A 21248-nucleotide genomic window follows, 5' to 3' on the forward strand; every position below is an offset into this window, starting at 1 on the left:
CACAAAATTAGTTCGACGAGTTTTAAAAAAGATTATGCCACAATCTTGATTCAATTAATAGAGAAATTTGGAAAAAGATGCCTAAATTAATGTCGCAATAAAAGTAGGTTATTTCATAAAGATATTGGCAGATATTAGGGGAAACGAAAGAGGTTTTTTTTCTTAGATGCTCCTGGTGGCACAGAGCAAACATTTCCACCATCAAAAAAGATGGGTGTTATATTGATTTTGTAACATATTTGCCCAATTCACAATTGGTGTTGTATCGTTGTATGTCGTAATTTGTATACCCTTCACCTTCGTGAGAAGGGTATATATAAGTTTGTCATTCCGTTTGTAATTTCTACATTTTTCATTTCCGACCCTATAAAGTATATATATTCTGGATCCTTATAGATAGCGGAGTCGATTAAGCCATGTCCGTCTGTCTGTCTGTTTAAATCAATTTTCTGAAGACACCAGATATCTTCGGGATCCAAATCTTCAATAATTCTGTCAGACATGCTTTCGAGAATTTTGCTATTTAAAATCAGCAAAATCGGTCCACAAATGGATGAGATATGAGGAAAAAACCAAGACAACCTCGATTTTTGACCTATTTTTGACCTATATCTGGATTACTAAGTCATTAATATAGACAATAGGGATATCTAATGATAGATATTTCAAAGTCCATTGCAACGATGTAGATAAGGCTATAGTAAGTTGGACCTACAATGGGTCAAAATCGGGAAAAATATTTTTAACCCGAATTTTTTTTTCCAAAAAAAAAATAAAAACTAAAAAAAAAATTTTAAAATAAATTTTTTAAAAAAAACGTCGAAAAAACTTTTTTTAAAAAAAAAAAAAAAAAATTTTGAAAATCAATTAACAAAATTAAATTTTGTTTACATAAAAATATTTTAAAGTATAACACAGTACAACACATGATTTTGGGACTCAATTCTGACAATTGCACGTGAAAGTAGCCCCAAAAATAAGAACTTCTGCGTCATTAGTTTTGTCAAGTTGGCTGCCGTAATAAAATAATGGCCATACGAATTTTTCTTGCTCAAGGTTTATTTTTATCACTTTTTCTATATTTTAACATGATTATATCTCGGTATACCGTACGGAATATCTCTTTTGTGGCTGAAGCAATGTTGTAGATATTGAAAAGGAGAAAAAAAAGCGGAACATACCTACCCGAAAAAAGTGCATCCAGTGCCTTAAAAATCGCAAAAATGCCCATTTTTAAATTTTTTTAACCAATTTTTCACCTTTTTTGCTCAATAACTCGATTACAAATCCAATTATGGACCGATCACCATCAAATTAGGTTGTGTGATTTGTGTCTATATGAAAGTTATTTATCATGAATTTTGTATGTATACCATCATTTTTAAGAGATTTATGCACTTTAAAGTGATTTTCGGAAGCGGGTCTTATATGGGAGCTATGACTAATTATGGACCGATCATAATAAAATTTGGTGACATGAATTTTGTATGTATAAAACTTATTTGGAGCGAAATTTGTGTAGATACATATATAAATTTAACATTTATGACCAATAAAGTGTAATTTCGGGAGGACATTTGTATGGGGGATAAGTGAAATAATGGTCCGATTTCAGCCAATTTCAATAGACTTCGTCCTTGGGCTGAACAAATTATACGTACTAAATTTTATTATGATCGGTCCATAATTAGTCGTAGCTCCTATATAAGACCCGCTTCCGAAAATCACTTTAAAGTGCATAAATCTCTTAAAAATGATGGTATACATACAAAATTCATGATAAATAACTTTCATATAGACACAAATCACACAACCTAATTTGATGGTGATCGGTCCATAATTGGATTTGTAATCCAGTTATTGAGCAAAAAAGGTGAAAAATTGGTAAAAAAAATTTAAAAATGGGCATTTTTGCGATTTTTAAGGCACTGGATGCACTTTTTTCGGGTAGGTATGTTCCGCTTTTTTTTCTCCTTTTCAATATCTACAACATTGCTTCAGCCACAAAAGAGATATTGCGTACGGTATACCGAGATATAACCGTGTTAAAATATAGAAAGAGTGATAAAAATCCACCTTGAGCAAAAAAAATTCGAATAGCCATTAAATTATTACGGCAGCCAACTTGACAAAACTAATGATGCAGAAGTTCTTATTTTTGGGGCTACTTTCACGTGCAATTGTCAGAATTGAGTCCCAAAGCAATGAACTGAAAAATGTTGTACTGTGTAATTTGGTGAAGGGTATATAAGATTAGGCACAGCCGAATATAGCTCTCTTACTTGTTTTATTAATGTTTTGTTTTTGTTTCGAAAAATTTATTTGAAAAATATTTACGACATACTATGCTACAACACTACAACATCAATTGTGAATTGGGCAATTGAAATATTTCGTCGTAGAACAAAAAAGGATATATATTCTGGGTCCTCATAAGATTCTAAGACGACCTAGCTATGTCTGTCCGTCTGTTGACAATACGATAGCTAGTTTCTGTTGATAAGGTTTGTTTGGTATTGAAAATGGGCAATACGGTCCATAATTTCACCTCGTCCCATACAATAGTCCCCCCGAAATACTGTTTAAGTAGCCATATATATGTTGATTATGCGGCAAACCTGATGAAATTTTGCACAAATTATATCTTTGGAACTCTACTGTTAAGTATGGAGAAAATCGGACAACATTTGTCTCTAGTCTCCATAAAAGGTGCCCTTCTGAATATGACTTGAACATTCATAATTGTCTTATAATAATTAATACCGTGATAAAAATTGGACATGCAAAAGTTTTATATGAACCTAACGATTTGTATAGAGCAGAAACGCAGAAACGCATTCTACGGAAAATTCTAAGAAAGTTTCCCCAAGAAACCATAGGCCAAAATCAAATCCTATCTTGCGCATTTCGTATTTTATCCAATAAAAAAACTATTAAAAAAAAAAATATGTGTATATTAGAGTTCGTTTTTGAGCAGGTCACGTCATTTGTTTTTCGTGTATCATAATTTTTCTGAAGGTTTTTACGCAAATAAAAATAATGGCGTCCTTTTTTTTGGAAAATTTCCACTCCTTGTGGTGGTTCAACGCACCTAAAGACGCGCATTTTGAGCACATTTTTCTGTAGAGCAGAATATATTGCAAATCTGATTGCACCAGTCGATTGTGCATCAAAAATTAATACAATTGTTGTTTATCGAATCCTTAAAACAACAGGGGGCGCAAATTTCATAAACAAAATAAAAAAAAGTATTTTAGATTTTTTAAATATACACGTTAAAGTACATTTCAAGCTTATCAAAATGGTACCAATATTACCTTATCAAAATGGTACCTTTCTATCACAACCCGTTAAAAAGTTATGTGGCTTTAAAATGGATTGCTCATATAGGTACTCAGTATACCGGCTTCACCGAATATACGTCCCTACATTTTTATCATTGAGATGATGGATTCATTTAATTTTTTATTATTTCTCATATAAATATGTTTAAAAAATATAATTTTTTCATTTCGGGAAACCCAAACAAAGTAGAGTACAAACATTTAGTTAAAAAATATTTTGGGAAATATAAAAGAACCTATTATGTACAGGAATACTAAGCTGATGTTATAGCCAACGTGACTCAAGCCCAAGTGCATCGTTTAAATTAAACACACTTGGACAAATATACATAATTTGTTTATTATTTTATAACAATTAATTTTAATTTTTAGGGGACTTATTAATAATATATGCCTTTAGTAAAAATAATACTCTATTCCCTTTTTGAACAGATAACAAACTAAAACAACCAAAAAAATCCCCCTGTCTTTAAGAAAACACGAATTTTTGTTAAATTTGTATAAATACCCTAGGAAAACATCGTTCATTACATTAGTTCTGAGTTTGGTTTTGAAAATAACAAATAAAAATTCGAATTTCAAAATGAAATTAGTGGGAATTTTTGTATTCAGTTTTGCCTTTCTAATGCTGGTCAGTGTTAAGGCCTCGGAAGTTGAAGAAAGTCTAAATCAATTAGAACACATTTCTCCAGGATTAGCTGATGTTTATAGAGATGCCAATGAGGGAACAGTTTTGAATAGACAGAAACGTTTAACCTGCTCCATTGATCGTTCTTTGTGTACAGGACATTGTATACTAAGAGGATACAAACGTGGTTTGTGTACACAGCAAAAAATTTGTGTATGTCGGAATAAATAAATATAAATTTTTATTGAAAAATGTATATTTAGTTATGAATACAATTAAAATAAAATAATCTTGTTGATATTTATTAAAAAAAAAAATTAAAAATTTATTATGAATAGCATAGAATAAATACATAGAACGGAAGGAGAGATATTTTATCTAATGTCTGATCACTTGGCTGACTCTAATTTATATATTTTGTGTCAATTGACACGTATGTGCTCTTTCTAGTGCAGAGAGAAGTAAATTGGTTACTTTTTAGATCTCATGTAATCTAGCGTGAAGTTAATTGTCACTTTAGTGTCTCTAAGTAATCTATGACAACTGTCATAATAAATATTTTTTAAATATATACAGGGGGTTACGTGCATTCAGAGCGCTAAACTCATTCAAAGGTTGTTAGGATTTTCCCAGACGTATTCTGTTAGCACTGATAACAAACTCAAGCATATTTTACTAAATATAAATTAATGTTGTAAAAATAAACAAATATTTAAACTATCTACACCGAGGTACATTTTTTTTTTAAATTTATTCTAAGAATCGTAAAACTCATTGTGTACTAAAGAAATCCCCCTATAAAAAAATCACCAAAACACTTTTACGTCTTTCTATTAACCTATAAATATGTGCGATCACTTTTAAATACGTTATTTAGTAAAATACCATCATGCGGTTCATTTGGATTTGTATTGTCTACTTACTGGTTGCATCACTAGCTCATGCTGAATCTGAGGAAAATGGAAATTTGATCAATTCTAATCCAGCCCTCGACTTAAACAGACAAAAGCGTTTTACGTGTAATAATTACGCCTGCAAAGCACAATGCATCATACATGGACATAAAAGTGGAGCTTGCGCCCGCATTAATATATGCAAATGTCAGCGTTAATATTTAAATAATAAATCATAATTTATTTGTAAAAATTACTTAAAACTGGCTTTTGTTTAATTTATTTTAATTTGATGACTAAGAAAATCCCCCTATACAAAAAAAAAAATCAGCATAGCCATAAACACTTTAACAAATCTATAAATTGCTGCATTCAGACATAAGTTCAGCAAATTAGCAGCATGAAATACATTTGGATTTTTATTCTCTACTTAGCTGTTGCATCAATAGCTTATGCAGAATCGGCGGCAAATGGAAATTTGAAGAATTCTCAAGCTGACTTCGAATTAAGTAGAGAAAAACGTTTTACGTGTAATAACTACGCCTGCCGAACAAATTGCATTATACGAGGATTTAAAAGAGGCTCTTGTGTCCGTGTTAAAATATGCAAATGTCGTCGTTAATATTTGAAAAATAATAAATCATAAATTGTTTTTTTATAAACTGGGATTAAATTGGATTTTTTAATTTATGTGAGAATAACAGAAACGGTATATATTATGATCAGAAATAAGATAAGAAAATATATGAGAATCTGATCAAATTTTCTATGAGAAAACAGATCAGAATCTGAGCAAATTTTCTATAAGCAAGTAGAGCAGAATCTGAGCGAATTTTATATAAGAAAATAGATCAGAGTCTGAGCATGTTTTCTATAAGAAAATAGATCAGAATCTGGGTATGTTTTCTATAAGAAAACTTCTGAATCAGAGCATATTTTCTATAAGAAAATAGATCAGAATCTGAGCATGTTTTCTATAAGAAAATATATCAGAATCTGAGCATATTTTTTATAAGAAAACAGATCAGAATCTGAGCATATTTTCTATAAGAAAACATATCAGAATTTGAGCATGTTTTCTATAAGTAAATTTATCAGAATCTGCTCAATTATTCTATAAGACAATAGATCAGAATCTGAGCATAATTCTATAAGAAAATAGATCAAAATCTGAGTATGTTTTCTATAAAAAATAGATCATAATCTGAGCATATTTTCTATAAGAAAATAGATCAGAGTCTGAGCATGTTTTCTATAAGAAAATTTATCAGAATCTGAGCATGTTTTCTATAAGAAAATAGATCAGAATCTGAGCAAATTTTCTATGAGAAACTTGATCAGAATAAGAAAATTTATCTGAATATGATCATTGGTTCTATAAGACAATTTATGAGAATCAAAGCTAATTTCGATCAAGAAAATTTTTTAGAATCTGGGCTAACTTTTTATAAGAAAATAGATACAAATCGGAAGAACTTGTCGATAAGAACATTTTTCAGAATCTGAACTAATTTTCGTTAAGAAAATTATTCAGATTTTGGTTAAGAAAATTGTTCAGAATCTGCGCTAATTTTGGTTAAGAAAATTGTTCAGAATCTAAGCTAATTTTCATTAAGAAAACTATTCAGAATCAGAGCTAATTTTCGTTAAGAAAATTATTCAGAATTTGAGCTTATTTTCATTAAGAAAATTATTCAGAATTCGAGCTATTTTTGATTAAAAAAAATTGTAAGAATCTGAGCTAATTTTGGTTAAGAATATTATTCAAAATATAAGCCAATTGTCAATTTTCATTGAGAAATTATTAAGAATCTGATTTTTCTATAATTTTTGTACACTTTACTTGAATTTCATTTAAAACTTTTTATTTCTACAGCTTAATTTCTTTGAGTTTTCTTTGGCATTTCTCTTTTGTTTACCATATGACCGATGGCTGTGTTCAGTTAACACAAGCACTTAGAAAAACAACAACAATTGTTTGTTATTTTTCGAAATAAACAAACTCTTCTTCAATTCGAACATCGTTTGCGAAAACAACAAAGGTTTTTTTTTGACAGTTTTACTTCGCTCTCTCACAAATCAGTCGTTTACAATATGGCGGTCTGAAAGGTTGTGCACAGTGTTTTATTGAAGCAATAGTGTGAAAAAAAGAAATAAATCTATAAATTTTATATACAAATCTAAGAAATTAATACAATAAAACGAGTGCGTAAAAATCTCTACACAATAACAAAAAAAAAAGTATTTAAGCTAAATAAAGTTCAAAAGGCCGTAAATAATAATAGAATTTCTAAAGCAGAGACAGCAGCAACTAAATCAGAAAAATTTGCGTGCCATAAAAATTGTGTCTGGGTTTCACCATATTTGTGTCTACTATTGGAATAAAAATTAAAATAAGTTGTGCCCTCTAGTTTATCGCATCACACAAGTAGAAAAAAAAGTAAAGTGAAGCTTTTGTTATTTGAGAATTTAAGAATTTTCAAGGTGAAGTGCTTTTTTTCGTTCGTTCTATTTTAGTGTTTTGTTGTTGTTGACTGTGATTTTTGTCGCAAACCAAAACGTGTTTAAAATTTTTTAACTAAAAACGTAACTTCTTTAATGTGTATCTTGTGAATTTGCTAGTTTGTGTTATTAAAATTCTGTTTTGTGGCAAATTTGTTGGGGAGAATCAATATTTCTTTTGATTTTCTTTTTGTATTGACAAAAAATGCTTTTGACAAAATGTTCTCATGACACCACAGACATTCTCCAACTGAAATCATCAACATCCTCCTCATCTACAACATTTTCTGGCCAATTGCCCTTAAGAACAACATCATCATCACCAAAGACTACAACAAAAAGTCTGGATATTCTTTATTGTTGTTGTCTTTTAAGAAATACCGGCACAAAATGTCGCAATGCATTGAAAATTCGTCTGCGAGTCAAATACAATTTATTTCTATTCCTGCTGATAAATTTATTGCTGAAGACATGTTGCGGCCAATTACTTATAAATGTACAAAATCAGGTAAGTTTCGGAGTCTAAGATTTACATTTGTTTATCCAATAAGATTGTGATTTATGGGCAGATTATTTTGTATCTTTTTTTCTTTTTGTTTGTTTTGATTCTGTCAGATAGGTACTTAATTTCGAAAGATCATGTGTGAGTGTTACCAGATGATATAAATTGTATTAATTACCGGGTTAGATTTTGTGGAATTATAAAATATTGATGGAAATTTAATTTCAAGTGAATCTATTTTTTGTTTATTTAACTAGATCTCTTGTGTTATTCGATCCATAATATGTCCAAATAAAAAGCGAACTGTAGGGAATTTTTATGGAAAATTTAGATGTTATATTGAGAAAAAAAAAACTAGTATAGACCAATACCATTACTGGAATTTTAATTGACTGAAAGCATGGTTTAAAAATCCTATAATATCCTTTAAAAAGTTATCAACTTAATTACAATATAGACGTGGGCTTGTTAAGTTGACTTTTTACTTTAAACCCTCATATGACGATTGATTGACCATATAGATTTCTAAAATTTGTCTAAATTATCAAAATTATTTGAAAATTATTTTTGTGAAAAGAATTACTTATTACTTAACATTGTTCCAATTTTGTTGGGGAAACAAATGGAAATAATTTTGAAAAAAGAGACAACGTTTTGAAAAAATTATTGAAATTAACTTAATTACGATAAGATTGTAAGGATGGCAATGCACATTAGGGCTATAACCAAATTTTGGCCTTAGTACCACTCGCTGGCAAATGTTGTGTCATTTAGGAATAAAAACCTCACTAACAAAAAAAAAAATTTTTCTCAAATTTTTATTATACCCTTCATCTTCGTGAGAAGGGTGTATTTTTAGATTGTCATTCCATTTGTAATTTCCACAATATAATTTTCCGACCCTATAAAGTATATATATTCTGGGTCCTTATAGATAGCGGAGTCGATTAAGCCATGTTCGTCTGTCTGAAATCAATTTTCTGAAGACCTCAGATATCTTCGGGATCCAAATCTTCAATAATTCTGTCAGACATGCTTTCGAGAAGTTTCCTATTTAAAATCAGCAAAATCGGTCCACAATTTTTTACCTATTTTTGACCTATATCTGGATTACTAAGTCATTAATATAGACAATGGCCCATAATCATAGTCAGACACTAAAGTCGGTTCTTTTTAAAAACAACTTTAAAATAAAAACCTGCTTTTTATTAATTTGCAATCATAGTCAAAATTAAAGTATGTTTTAAATTGAACCGACTTTAACTGGGTGCCACCGCAAATGTAGAAAATGTTTTCATACAATATACAACAAAAAACAGACAAGTGGCAACGCTGAACAGCTGACATACAAAATTAAAAAAAATTCCAAAAAACGTAAACAATAAAAGTAACCGGGACATTTAAAGAAAGAAAGTTGTTTGTTGTGGAAAAATGGAAAAATAAGATAATTACGATATTTTGGTACTAAATTTATTGATAACTGTTCAATAATTGCAAAATCTCTACTAATATCTTGTAACTTTAACATTTTTTACTTTGTGATGAACTTTTTTACTCGGCGAAGAACATCTGATGCTGTTGTTAAACGAGTTAAAAACAACTTCAGCTAGTTTTATATTTAAAGTCGACTTCAGCGTCAGAAGTATACTTTAACTTGTCTATGATAGACCTAAAGTCCACTCTTAAGTAAAGTCGAGTTTAATTCTCTTAAAATGTACTTTATTTTTGACTATGATTATGGGCCAATGTGAACATCTAATGATAGATATTTCAAAGACCTTTGCAACGACGCAAAATCAAATCAATTGGGTCAAAATCGGAAAAAAAAAATTTTAACCCGAATTTTTTTTTCCAACAAAAAAATAAAAAACAAACAATTTTTTTTTAAATTTAAATTAAAAAAAAAAATTTAAATTTAAAATAAAAATTCGAAAAAACTTTTTTCAAAAAAATGAAAAAAATAAATTTTGTTTACCTAAAAATATTTAAAATTTGTATTATAAAGTATAATTTGGTGAAGGGTATATAAGATTCGGCACAGCCGAATATAGCTCTCTTACTTGTTTTTATAGTAAAACTGCGGATTCTTTCCCAAGTTGATATATTGATAAAAAACTACATACCTATTTGCATTTTTTGGATAAAAAAAATTATTTCCAAACTTTAAAGCGTTTTGTGGGAGAACATTTTTGACAACCACGAAAAAGTAATACCATTTTTTTTAAATAACTTTCAATTGTCTAATCGACTATGGTACGATCATTTTGATATTTGCAAAAAATGTAAAAGAAGTTATAGCCCTAATGCACATACAAAAAGCGAATTTATTTACAGGTAGTCTCAATTCTACAACAAATACACCATGGATTTTGTTTTTGTAAAAATATTTCCTAGCTGTCTAGCAGCTAAAAAACAGCTGACTACAAAAATCAAAAACGGGGCTGAAAATAAATAAAGACATGAAATTAACTTTCACGGTTTATATCAATTAAATTTATATATATTTTAATAAATATTGGGGGTACGACTTAAAAATGCAGGATTTTTTAAAATCTTTAGCTTTTATTTTGAAACATTTCTGGCTACATATAAATTAAGAGCCAAAAGAACTGCTCATCTTTTGAGAGCAATAACAAATCAAGCCAATATTATATACTCTGGTCCAAAGTGAAGCGTATTGTAAAGAGAGATTAAGGCATTACTTACAATAGTGACAGCATGCCAAATCAGACCAAAAATAATCCTCTTTTGTAAACATGCCTTGATGTAAATTTCGGTATTTATAGAGCCCTTTGTAACAAATGATTGGCTTCTTTTGTCACAACTGCATATTGCTTGCCATACCAAGAACTATTTGTGAAATTTGTCTGCTTTTGGGTACCTAAACTTTTCTACAACATTTCCTCGAGCATCAGCAACACAGAAATATTGACCCGGAAGCTGCGAAAAATTTTCCAGAACATACGTTTCTTCATCCAATATGCAGCATGTATATCTTCTTATATATAAAAAGAAATGTGCATTTTGATGTCACCACTAACTGCGAAAACGTGTCTACCGATTTCAACCAAAATGTCAGGGTACGTTGGGGATGGCCTGCAGATGGTTTATGTGAAGTTTTCACGAAATCGGCATAGTAGTTCCGGAGATATGGCGTTCTTCTGTACGAGTGTTAGTAACTGAACTCCTCCGTAACGGCTGAGCCGATTTCGATGAAATTTTTTGTGTGTGTTTGAGTTTGTCCCTGGATGGTTAGATTCACAATTGTCCTATATAGGTACAATGGGCGTGGCACCTCCCATACAAAATAAAAATTTATTATTGCATATCTGGAGTACTATTATAGTGGCAGTTTTCAAACTTTGTATGAGCTATGGCAGAACAACGTTTGCCGGGACAGCTAGTTTTTTTATAAAACTTGACTTCAATTTCGTGCTCTGTCTTTGGCCTCTAAATTTGTAGCAGACTTCCTTTTAGGAACTTTTTGAGCCTAGTTTGTTTTTAACCTGAGTACTGAGCCGCTTTCCTACTGGATGTGTTGGGAGCTCTTTTGAAAATTCTTTCTATTTATTGCCTTTAGAAACATCATGTGAACCATTCCTTCTACATGAACCAGATTTTCTATCAACGTACAAGTTCTCCCGATACTGTTTAATAACATTGACATCAGTTTGACGGCAGACCATTGATTGTTTGGCCAACTTTTTGTAGCGCCATGTTGGGTTTTGTTGAAAATATTTAATAATTTTTGTATGCACTTTTTTCTAGTCACTCATTTTAATTAGATTAACAAGAAATGAACATAATTGACATTAAACATAATAACTGACATGCTTTACAAATATAGCTTGATCAATAAAAAAAAAATCAAATAAAACTCAGTAGTTATTAAACATAATTCTAAAGGTATTTAGAATACTGAGTATTAACACTTTTCAAATTTAAAATATTATTGAAATCATTCAATATTTCAAAAACTCATTTCGAAAAAACATTTATTGTTTACACGATAGTATTACAAATAATTTATTTCTTTGTTGATTGATATTTTTCTGCAAACTTTATTTTTATTTTATATTTTCTTGACATTGTTGTTTGCCTTATTTGTATTTAAAAATACATACCCGATACATACAGTGACCGACAAAAGTCTACGTACTACCATTATTTACGTAACTCGCGGACTTCTGAACCATAATAAGTAAAAGTAATGATGCAGTTTTATTTCAAATGCATTTTTAGTAATATAACAAAAAAATATCGCAAAATTTATAATTAATTTAACTTTTATTCACAAAAAATTAAAAAAAATATGTTGACAAAAGTCTACATACGATCTGTACACTAAATAAATATTTTTCAGCGAATACAAACTTTCATTAAATTCAATATTTCGTTGGGCCACCACGGGCGTCTGGGCATCGAAGCAACTAAATTTTCCAGTTCTGCGGACTTTATATTTTGCCATTCCTCTGGAAACTTCTCCTTTAATTTTGGTTCACAAGTAATAAGATGTTTTCGGATCTTCCGTTGTAGAATTTCCCACACGTACTCAATAACATTTTAGTCCGTGCTTTGAGGTGGTATATACAATTGTCGTGGGGCTTGGTAGAGTAGCCAGTCTTTGACAATTTGAGACGTATGTTTCGGATCGTTATCTTGCTGAAAAATCCAACCGGTGCTCTCAAATTTTGTTGCAAAATGGATTTGTACTGATAACGATCCATATTATTCTCAATAAACACTAAGGCTCTAACTATGAAAGAAATTTTAAAGTTAATTTTTGTTAAAGTCGAAAAAAGCTTCAAAACTTTTTCCAACATATACATTCAAATAATTGAAAATATTTTTCAATGAATGTAAATAAAAAGAAGAAATTTCAAAAAATTTTGTTTTATGGTACGAAATTTAAAATAATAATCAACTTTATGGACTTAAAATCGATTTTATGGCTTTCGTAGTTAGGCTGTAACTTTCCCACTCCAGAAGCAGCGACAGTACCCCAAACTATTACACTGCCACCACCATTCTTAACTGTAGCGAGTAAGTTTTTCGAATCCATTGCTATATTTGTTTTGCGCCATACTTTATCTCTCCAATCACTTCCAAATTCAACTCATCAGTTAACAAAACTCGCTTCCAGAATTCCATGTCCTTTTCAAAGTGCATTTGGGCGAATTCCAAACGAAGTTTGCGATCCGTTCGCTAATTTACGAGGAGTTCTGCTTTAATTACCATTATTATTTAAGGTTCTTTGAATTGTTCGTGGATAAACAATAACTTCTGATCTTGTTGCGAGTTCTTTTGCCAATTTTGTGGTATTTACTTTTGGGTTTTTGTTGACTTATTTTAAAATGAAGATTACATCTCTACGATGTAGTTTCTTTGGGCGACCACTTCGCGGCTTGTTTTTAACTGTACCAGTGTTTTCAAAGTTACTGAATATTGTTTGAACTGTAGACTTAATAAATTGCATTGCTTATCTATTAGTATTCAAAAACAACCAGGACAAGCTGTGGTCGTATGTAGACTTTTGTCAATGTTTTTTTTTTATTATTTTTTATGAATAATTTTGCAAGTTTACATTGCAACAACATTTTTTTTTGGTGCATAGCAATAAAAATAGATTTCAAACAAAACTGCATTATTTTTTTATTTACCGGGTTTTCTCTCATAAAGTGGCAAAAATTGTGGTCGTACGTAGACTTACATATGCCGACCACTGTATGATAATAAAAAGTTTTTGAATTGTTTTAAACAAATTTTAAATACCGACCGTAATCAAAAAAATCATTTGTATTTTTTGAAAATCGAATACAAATTTTGTTTAGACGATGAAATTGTATTATGACACTTGAATTTTTGACAAATATTAATACTCAGGTATTGCCGTCTATAAATACCTTAAAACCTAATTCATACATAAACAGCATTTCGAATATCAATTTTTTGTATATTTTTATTTTGATGCCTAAAAAGAGGAACTACATATTTATTTTGCACAATTAAATTGAATTCGAAAATTTTATTTTATCGAAATCTACGATTAAATACAATGTTTTTTTAATAGTTTTAAATTTCAATATTTTACTATGATTTTATAAAATTCATAAAAAATTTAAAAACTTTTCTACGCACAACTTCTAAATATAAAAACCTCAAGAGCAAATAACGCACAATCGTCCTTGAACTTGTACTTTAGCTCTGTTTCATGCTCCCTCTCTCCCTCGCTTTCATATTAAAACAACACACATACAAATATAACAAACGTGCTTCTACAACAACAATAACACAATGAAAATAGTTAAATCAACAACAAAAAATAAAAAGAAAAGAGAAAATAAACAAAACATAACCCATATCAAAAATGTTAATTCCCTATTCATATGCTCTAACACAAAAACAGCAATACACACATTTACACAAACACATTTATACACTGACACCACAACCATATTTACAGTTTTCTCCATATTGTTTCCTTTGCTCCCCTCTTTTTGGTCGCCAACATTCTTAAACAACTTGCCTGCCTGCTTAGTTGTTTAAGCATGTTGCTGTAGTTGTACCTGTATTTATTATAAATTTTCATTTTCTCACAGTTTAAAAAAAAATTTATAATTTTCTACACATACATTTTACCTTTAGCCATTTTTCTGTTTAAACTCATTCACCAGACCAGCAACAACACATTGGATGTTACTTTGTATGTATGTTTATTAAGAGCAGAGGCAGTGCATCGCATTGCGTACACGTTCTATTTTTAAAGAGTCATGCTAATTTTTAATAAACATTTCAATTTAGTCTTGTTTATTTACCCTTAATAATGGAAATTTTTGCATTGCAGAGGGAGCTGATGATGCTGTTTGAAAATTATTTGCAAAATGTAGAAAATATCAAAAAAGTGTGTTTTTTAAGTTGATAAAAATAAATAATTTAGTTTTAAAGGGTCACTTGAAAACAAAATACTTTATCGAGTAATTAATGTTATTGAGTAATTCAATGTAGGCTAACATTGCGGGATTTACAATAGATGGCGTATCTTTTGAACGAGGTTTTATTTTTAATAACTTATATGAAATTTTGAAGGATATAATATATCTATTCTCACTTAGTTATTGAACGTTTTAGTGTAAAAACAACATTCTCTCGAATTTTGTACCAAGAAAGCGTCATATGCGGGAAGTTTTGCTTTACTTCTTTAATTTGAAAAAAAAAATGCCGCGTGTATGTGTTTCATTGGTTTCAATTAAATATGGTTTGTGCGGTTCAGAACTGATTTTGACATGGAAGATAAATATTGCCCAGGCCAGCCAAAAAAGTTTGAAGAGATCTTGCAAAATCATTGGGAGCTACTCAAGCAGGAAATTGGGTACCATACGAACTGAATCCATGGCACTAGGGTAATGCTCTGCATTTATTATGAGTTGCTGAAATCGAGCCAGACCATCACATGGAACCTATACCGAACGCAACTGTTTCCGTAATATTTCATCATGAAAACGCTCGGCCACATGTAGCAATACCTGTTAAAAATTACATATTTAGAATGAAGTGGTTGGGATGTTTTGCCGCACCCGCCTTATAGTCCAGACCTTGCCCCGTCCAAATAATATTTGCTTCAATCGATGTAGAATGCTCTCTCTGCGATAAGCTTCACTTTGAAACAGAATATCCGATATTGAATTGATTCGTTCTTGGCCTCAAATCCATATGTTTTTGGCCCGGAATCCATATGTCCCACATTTTTAAGTCATACAGCCAATAAAATTTTAATACTAAATTATATTTTGGCAATTTTTAGTAATTAAATTAGAATTTGGTAATAAAATTGTAATTATGTTTCATGCATTATGATTTTATACTAAATTTTGAATTAAGTACAGAAATTATAATTTAGTACTAATTTTATAATTTGGTATTAATATTATAATTTAGTAGTAAATTTGTCATAATTTAGTACTAAAATTGCATTTTCGTAATATAATTATAATTTTGTTAAAATAGTTCTAAAATTATAATTTTGTAGAAAAATTACAATTATGTACTTAAAATATTACATTGTACCAAAATTATAATTGAGTAAAATACTTAAACTATAATTTATGTAGTACTAAAAATATAATTTGATATTAAAATTGTAATTTAGCACTAAAATTTAAATAATGTACTGAAAAAATAATTTAGTACCAGAAATTAAAATTTAATATTAATAAAATAATTTAGTACTACAATAATTATAAATTATAATTTTAGTAATAAATTATTTTTTCAGAACAATATTTAAATTTTAGTGCTAAATAACAATTTTAGTATCAAATTATGTATATTTTTAGTACGAAAATTTTAATTTTAGTACTAAAACTAAAATTTTGTACTAAAATTATAATTTAATACAAAATTTTAATTTTAGTACTAAATTTTTAAAATTATAGTTTTAGTACTAAAATTATAATTTATTACTAAAATTGTAATCTAGTACTAAAATAATAATTTAATACTAAAATTGTAATTTAATACTAAAATTATAATTTAGTATTAAATTTTAATTTTGGTACTAAAAATATAATTTGATACTAAAATAGAAATTTAGCACTAAAATTTAAATATTGTACTGAAAAAATAATTTAGTAATTTAATACTTTATAATTTTGTAGTAAATTAATATTTAGCACTAAAATTGTAATTTATTACTAAATTCATAATTTAGTAGTATATTAATATTTAGTACTAAAATTTGAATTTATTAAAATTGTAAATTAGTACTAAAATTATAATTTAGAACTAAAATTATAATTTAGTACTAAAATTATAATTTAGTAGTAAATTTAAATTTAGTATATGTATATTAAAATTGTAATTTAGTACATACTAAATTTATAATTTAATAGTCAGTTAATATTTAGTACTAAAATTATAATTTAGTACTGAACTTATAACTAAGTACTAAAAATGTAATTTAATACTAAATTTATAATTTATTACTAAATTGATATTTAGTACTAAAATTATAATTGAATACTAAAATTATAATTTAGTACTAAACTTATAATTTAGTACTAAACTTATAATTTAGTACTAAACTTATAATTTAGTACTAAACTTATAATTTAGTACTAAAATTGTAATTTAGTACTAAAATTGTAATTTATTACATACTAAAATTGTAATTTAGTACTAAAATCGTAATTTAGTACTAAAATTATAATTTAGTACTAAACTTATAATTTAGTACTAAAATTGTAATTTAGTACTAAAATTGTAATTTAGTACTAAAATTGTAATTTAGTACTAAAATTGTAATTTAGTACTAAAATTATAATTTAGTATACATATGGGGGATTTCATGTCAAGTGAACCAACTTTTGAAATCGATGTCTTCCGATCGGGATGAAATTTGCACCAAGGTTAGCTCTATTGGATAGTAACTCAGACACAATTTTTCAACAACATCGGTCGAGAACTCTCTGAGTTATAGGGGGTAAAATTTTGACAATTTGGTCAAACAGGGGTTTTTTCTTATCCATGTAACTTATTACCTATTGTTCTTAGCAAAATGTGTTCCAAATAGTATAGATAGCTATTTCTTCGATCTTTCGAAAAAAAATATTTAAAAAAAAAAATAAAAAATTTTTAATATTTTTTTTCCGAAATCAAAAACTTTTTTGACTTTTTTTTAAAATACGCTATTTTTTTTTATTTTTTTTTATTTTTTTTTTTTTCTTAAAATAAAGTTTAGATATTTTCCTTGAACACCTACTTGGTCGCTTAGTGGGATGCGAGTGGGATATCTATCAAAATAAATATTTTGTAACTCAAAACATAAAATTTTTGACTTTTTTTGCAAAATCAAAAACTTTGTTGACTTTTTTTTTCAAAATGGATTCTTTTTTAATCTTTTTTTTTAGGTCAAACAAAAGCTTAGATATTATCCTTGAAGACCCTTTTGGTCGCTTAGTGGGATGCGAGTGGGATATCTATCAAAATAAATATTTTTTAACTCAAGACTTACAATTTTTGACTTTTTTTTTTGCAAATACGATTTTTTTTTCCAAATGGGCCCTTTTTTTAAAATTTTTTTTGTAGTCAAAAGAAAGCTTGTAACGACGGAATTTCTCCTCAACGCTGGGGTAGCTCAACGTTGTCCAGGGTCGTTATCAGAATTTATTAAAATAATAACACAATATATTTTTTCATATTACGTTATAAAACTTTTTATTAAATTTAAATACACTTTCTCTAAAACCGTACGCGTGGTAGGGAACAATACTAATTAATCCATTTAGCAAAAAGGCAGGCCATACAAACTCTACCCAATTATTTTATTATAGGTAATAGTCAAACAAACATATTACCTAGCGATCAGCCCAAAACCAACTGATCTTGTTCTGTGGTTTGTGCCTGCCTTTTATACACATAGTACAATTACACAGACACACACATACATAGACATACACACTGTTGACTACTAGCCACAGTTGACTACTAGTACTGTTTTATACAACTCTGTTGGTAGAGTTGTAGTTAATAAATAATACATCGACATGTAGATGGCGTAACAAATTAATTTAAATTAACGGATAATTAAATTGTAATTTAGTATTTTAGCAAAAGACAAGATAATTAAATAAAATAAGACAAAAATAAATAAATGTGTGGGCCAAAACAAATGTGTGACTTTGCGTCCTCACACGTCCTCCTCTCGTCGGTTGACGAATTTTATAATTATTCGGTTGGGGTGGATTTGTAGCCGGTACACGCTATGGTCATCAAAATCCGATGTATCTATGGCTGGGTTGATGAATCGTGTTTCGAATTGGGCTGGCTATGGTAAGCCCCGATGTACGTCGTGGTAAAGTATAAATTGTTGTTTTCGTTTATATTTATAGTTGTTGTTTGCTGATTAGTGTCTGGCACAATGATGGTTTGTCGGACTGTGCACCGAAGAGATCTCTGTGTCCGTGGCACGTATGGTACATTTCTAGAGATAGAGGGTTGATAATAACATAGCTTCTTCTCAAATTCTCGCGAGTTGGTTGGAATTTCTTCTCATCTGTCTATTTGTCCATTATTCTATTAATAAGATAAAACAATTGTTAGAACATTGTTATAAAAATAATATAAATGGTGATATATATGTTTAAAAATTATATTAAATATATTGTTTAATATCGCCAATATAGGCGGTTATAATATTATTGTTCTTGCGACCCTTTAGTTTTACAATGACTTTGGATGGGATTTCAATTATCTCGTAAGGACCATCGAACTTGGGTGCAAGTTTAGCTGTGAATTGGTCTACAGCTTTCGAAAGCTGATGTTGACGGACCAATACTTGTTCTCCGATTTGCGGCTTCCATATACGACGTCTCAAGTTATAATGTCGTTTTTGATCCTGTGAAGCCTTGGCTAGATTACTTCTTACTATCCTGAAGATTTCTTTTAATTGTACTGCTCTCTCCTTTGGGTTTAGTGTTGGAGCACCTGAGCCTATGGTTACTGCATCGTATAGTGCACTTGGTAACCGAGGTTCTCGACCTTGTACAATGTATGCTGGTGAATAACCGGTTGATTCAGAACAGCTTGTATTTATAGCTAAGGTTATTTCAGGAAGAAGTTCATCCCAAATGGTGTGTTTGTTCTTCGATAGCTGCGATATCATCGTTTTTATTGTTCTGTTTACACGTTCCGTAGGATTTTGTTGTGGTGTATATGGTGCAGTTAATTGTTGCGTAACACCAATTTCTTCCAAGTATTTCTGAAACACTCTACTCGTGAATTGTGAGCCATTATCTGTGATAGCTGTTTTGGGAACTCCGAATCTAGATAATACACGTTCTCTGAATGCTTTAATTAGGTTTTCCGATGTTGCTTTCCGTAGGGGTATGATTTCCGTCCATTTTGAAAATCGATCGATGATAACGAGTAACATGGTGTTTCCGTGTTTAGTACGTGGTAATGGTCCAACAAAATCGAGACAAATGGTAGCCCATGGTTCCTCTGGTATTCTGACTAACATTTCTCCTGCTGGCTTTTGTTGGCTAATTTTATATTTTTGACACGATGAACATTTTCTCACATAACGACTGATGTCTCTGAATAGGCCTGGCCAATAGTAGCGATTACAAACGCGATTAATTGTTTTCCGGATTCCGAGGTGGCCGGCTGTTGCATCATCATGATTTTCCTTCAATACACGTTCTCTGAGATTCGTTCCCACACAAAGTTTCCATGGATGACAATCTTCATCACAATGGTTTCTTGGAAAATGTCTGTAAAGAGAATTGTTTATTATTAAATAATCTGAGTATTTTTCGGGATTCTCTTTGACATCTTTAATTTTTCGTTTTAACCACGGGCATTCTATTGATTTTTCACAGGTTACCATACGTTGAAAAGTTTCTAAAGGTTGTCGAGATAAAGCATCGGCAACCACATTTTGAGATCCTTTTCTATACTGGATTGTGAACTGATATTGCTGGAGTTCTAAAGCCCAGCGGGCTAGTCTGCCTGTTGGTGATTCAATCGAATTTAACCATTTTAACGACAAATGGTCGGTGATTACCACAAATGTATATCCTTCCAAATACATTTTCATTTTACGTATTCCCCATACGATGGCGAGGCATTCCTTCTCTGTAGTTGTATAGTTTTTCTCCGCTTGATTTAAGTGACGACTTGCGTAGGCAATTACTCGTTCCGACCCGTCTATCTCCTGGGTGAGTACTGCTCCAAGTCCGTAATCGCTGGCATCGGTTTGTAGTTGAAACGATTTCGAAAAATCTGGGCAAGCTAATATAGGGGATTCGGTGAGTTTGCATTTCAAGTCTCCGAAAGCTTTCTGTTGTTCCGGACCCCACTTAAAATGTCTTCCCTTTTTCAATAAAAATGTTAATGGTTGTGAAATTTTTGCGAAGTCTGGAACAAAGCGTCTGTACCAGGAGGTGATTCCCAGAAATCTTCGTACATCCTTCACATTTTTCGGGGTTGGTATTTTGATGATAGCTGCAATTTTGTCGGGATCGGTTTTGATACCTTCTCCGCACACGACATGACCAAGGTATTTAAGTTCCCTTTTGAAGAACTCACATTTTTCGGAATTTAATACCAATTTTGCTCTTCTCAATCGATGAAATACTTCTTTTAAGTGATGAATATGTTGTTTAAAGGTACGACTCGTAACGATGATGTCGTCCAAATACGCGAATGCATGAGGTTCCATCTCTGCACCAATAACGTAATCAAGGGTTCGTTGAAATGTGGCTGGCGCTGAATGTAGTCCGAATGGCATGACTCTCCATTGGTATAGACCACGGCCAGGTACGGTGAATGCTGTATATTTTCTGCTATTTTCAGCCATTGGTATCTGCCAATAACCGTTT

General features: G+C 30.1%; 2 protein-coding genes across 2 annotated transcripts in view; both read left to right on the plus strand.

Moving 5' to 3' along the window:
- The first annotated feature begins 3891 nt into the window (after positions 1–3891).
- Positions 3892–5525, plus strand: Def (Defensin). Its single transcript, XM_065499409.1, has 2 exons — positions 3892–4189; positions 5249–5525. The coding sequence occupies exons 1-2, from the start codon at positions 3928–3930 to the stop codon at positions 5485–5487; spliced, it is 501 nt and encodes a 166-aa protein (XP_065355481.1). The 5' UTR covers positions 3892–3927; the 3' UTR covers positions 5488–5525.
- Positions 5526–6964: 1439 nt separating this feature from the next.
- oaf (out at first) overlaps positions 6965–21248 on the plus strand; it is a 47453-nt gene continuing 33169 nt past the window's right edge. Inside the window, exon 1 of the mRNA XM_065501934.1 lies at positions 6965–7875. Within this exon, the coding sequence (XP_065358006.1) occupies positions 7573–7875 (303 nt within the window). The 5' untranslated portion in view covers positions 6965–7572. The remainder of the gene's footprint in view (positions 7876–21248) is intronic.

The sequence above is a fragment of the Calliphora vicina genome, chromosome 2 (genome assembly GCF_958450345.1).
Source record: "Calliphora vicina chromosome 2, idCalVici1.1, whole genome shotgun sequence".
NCBI lineage: Eukaryota > Metazoa > Arthropoda > Insecta > Diptera > Calliphoridae > Calliphora > Calliphora vicina.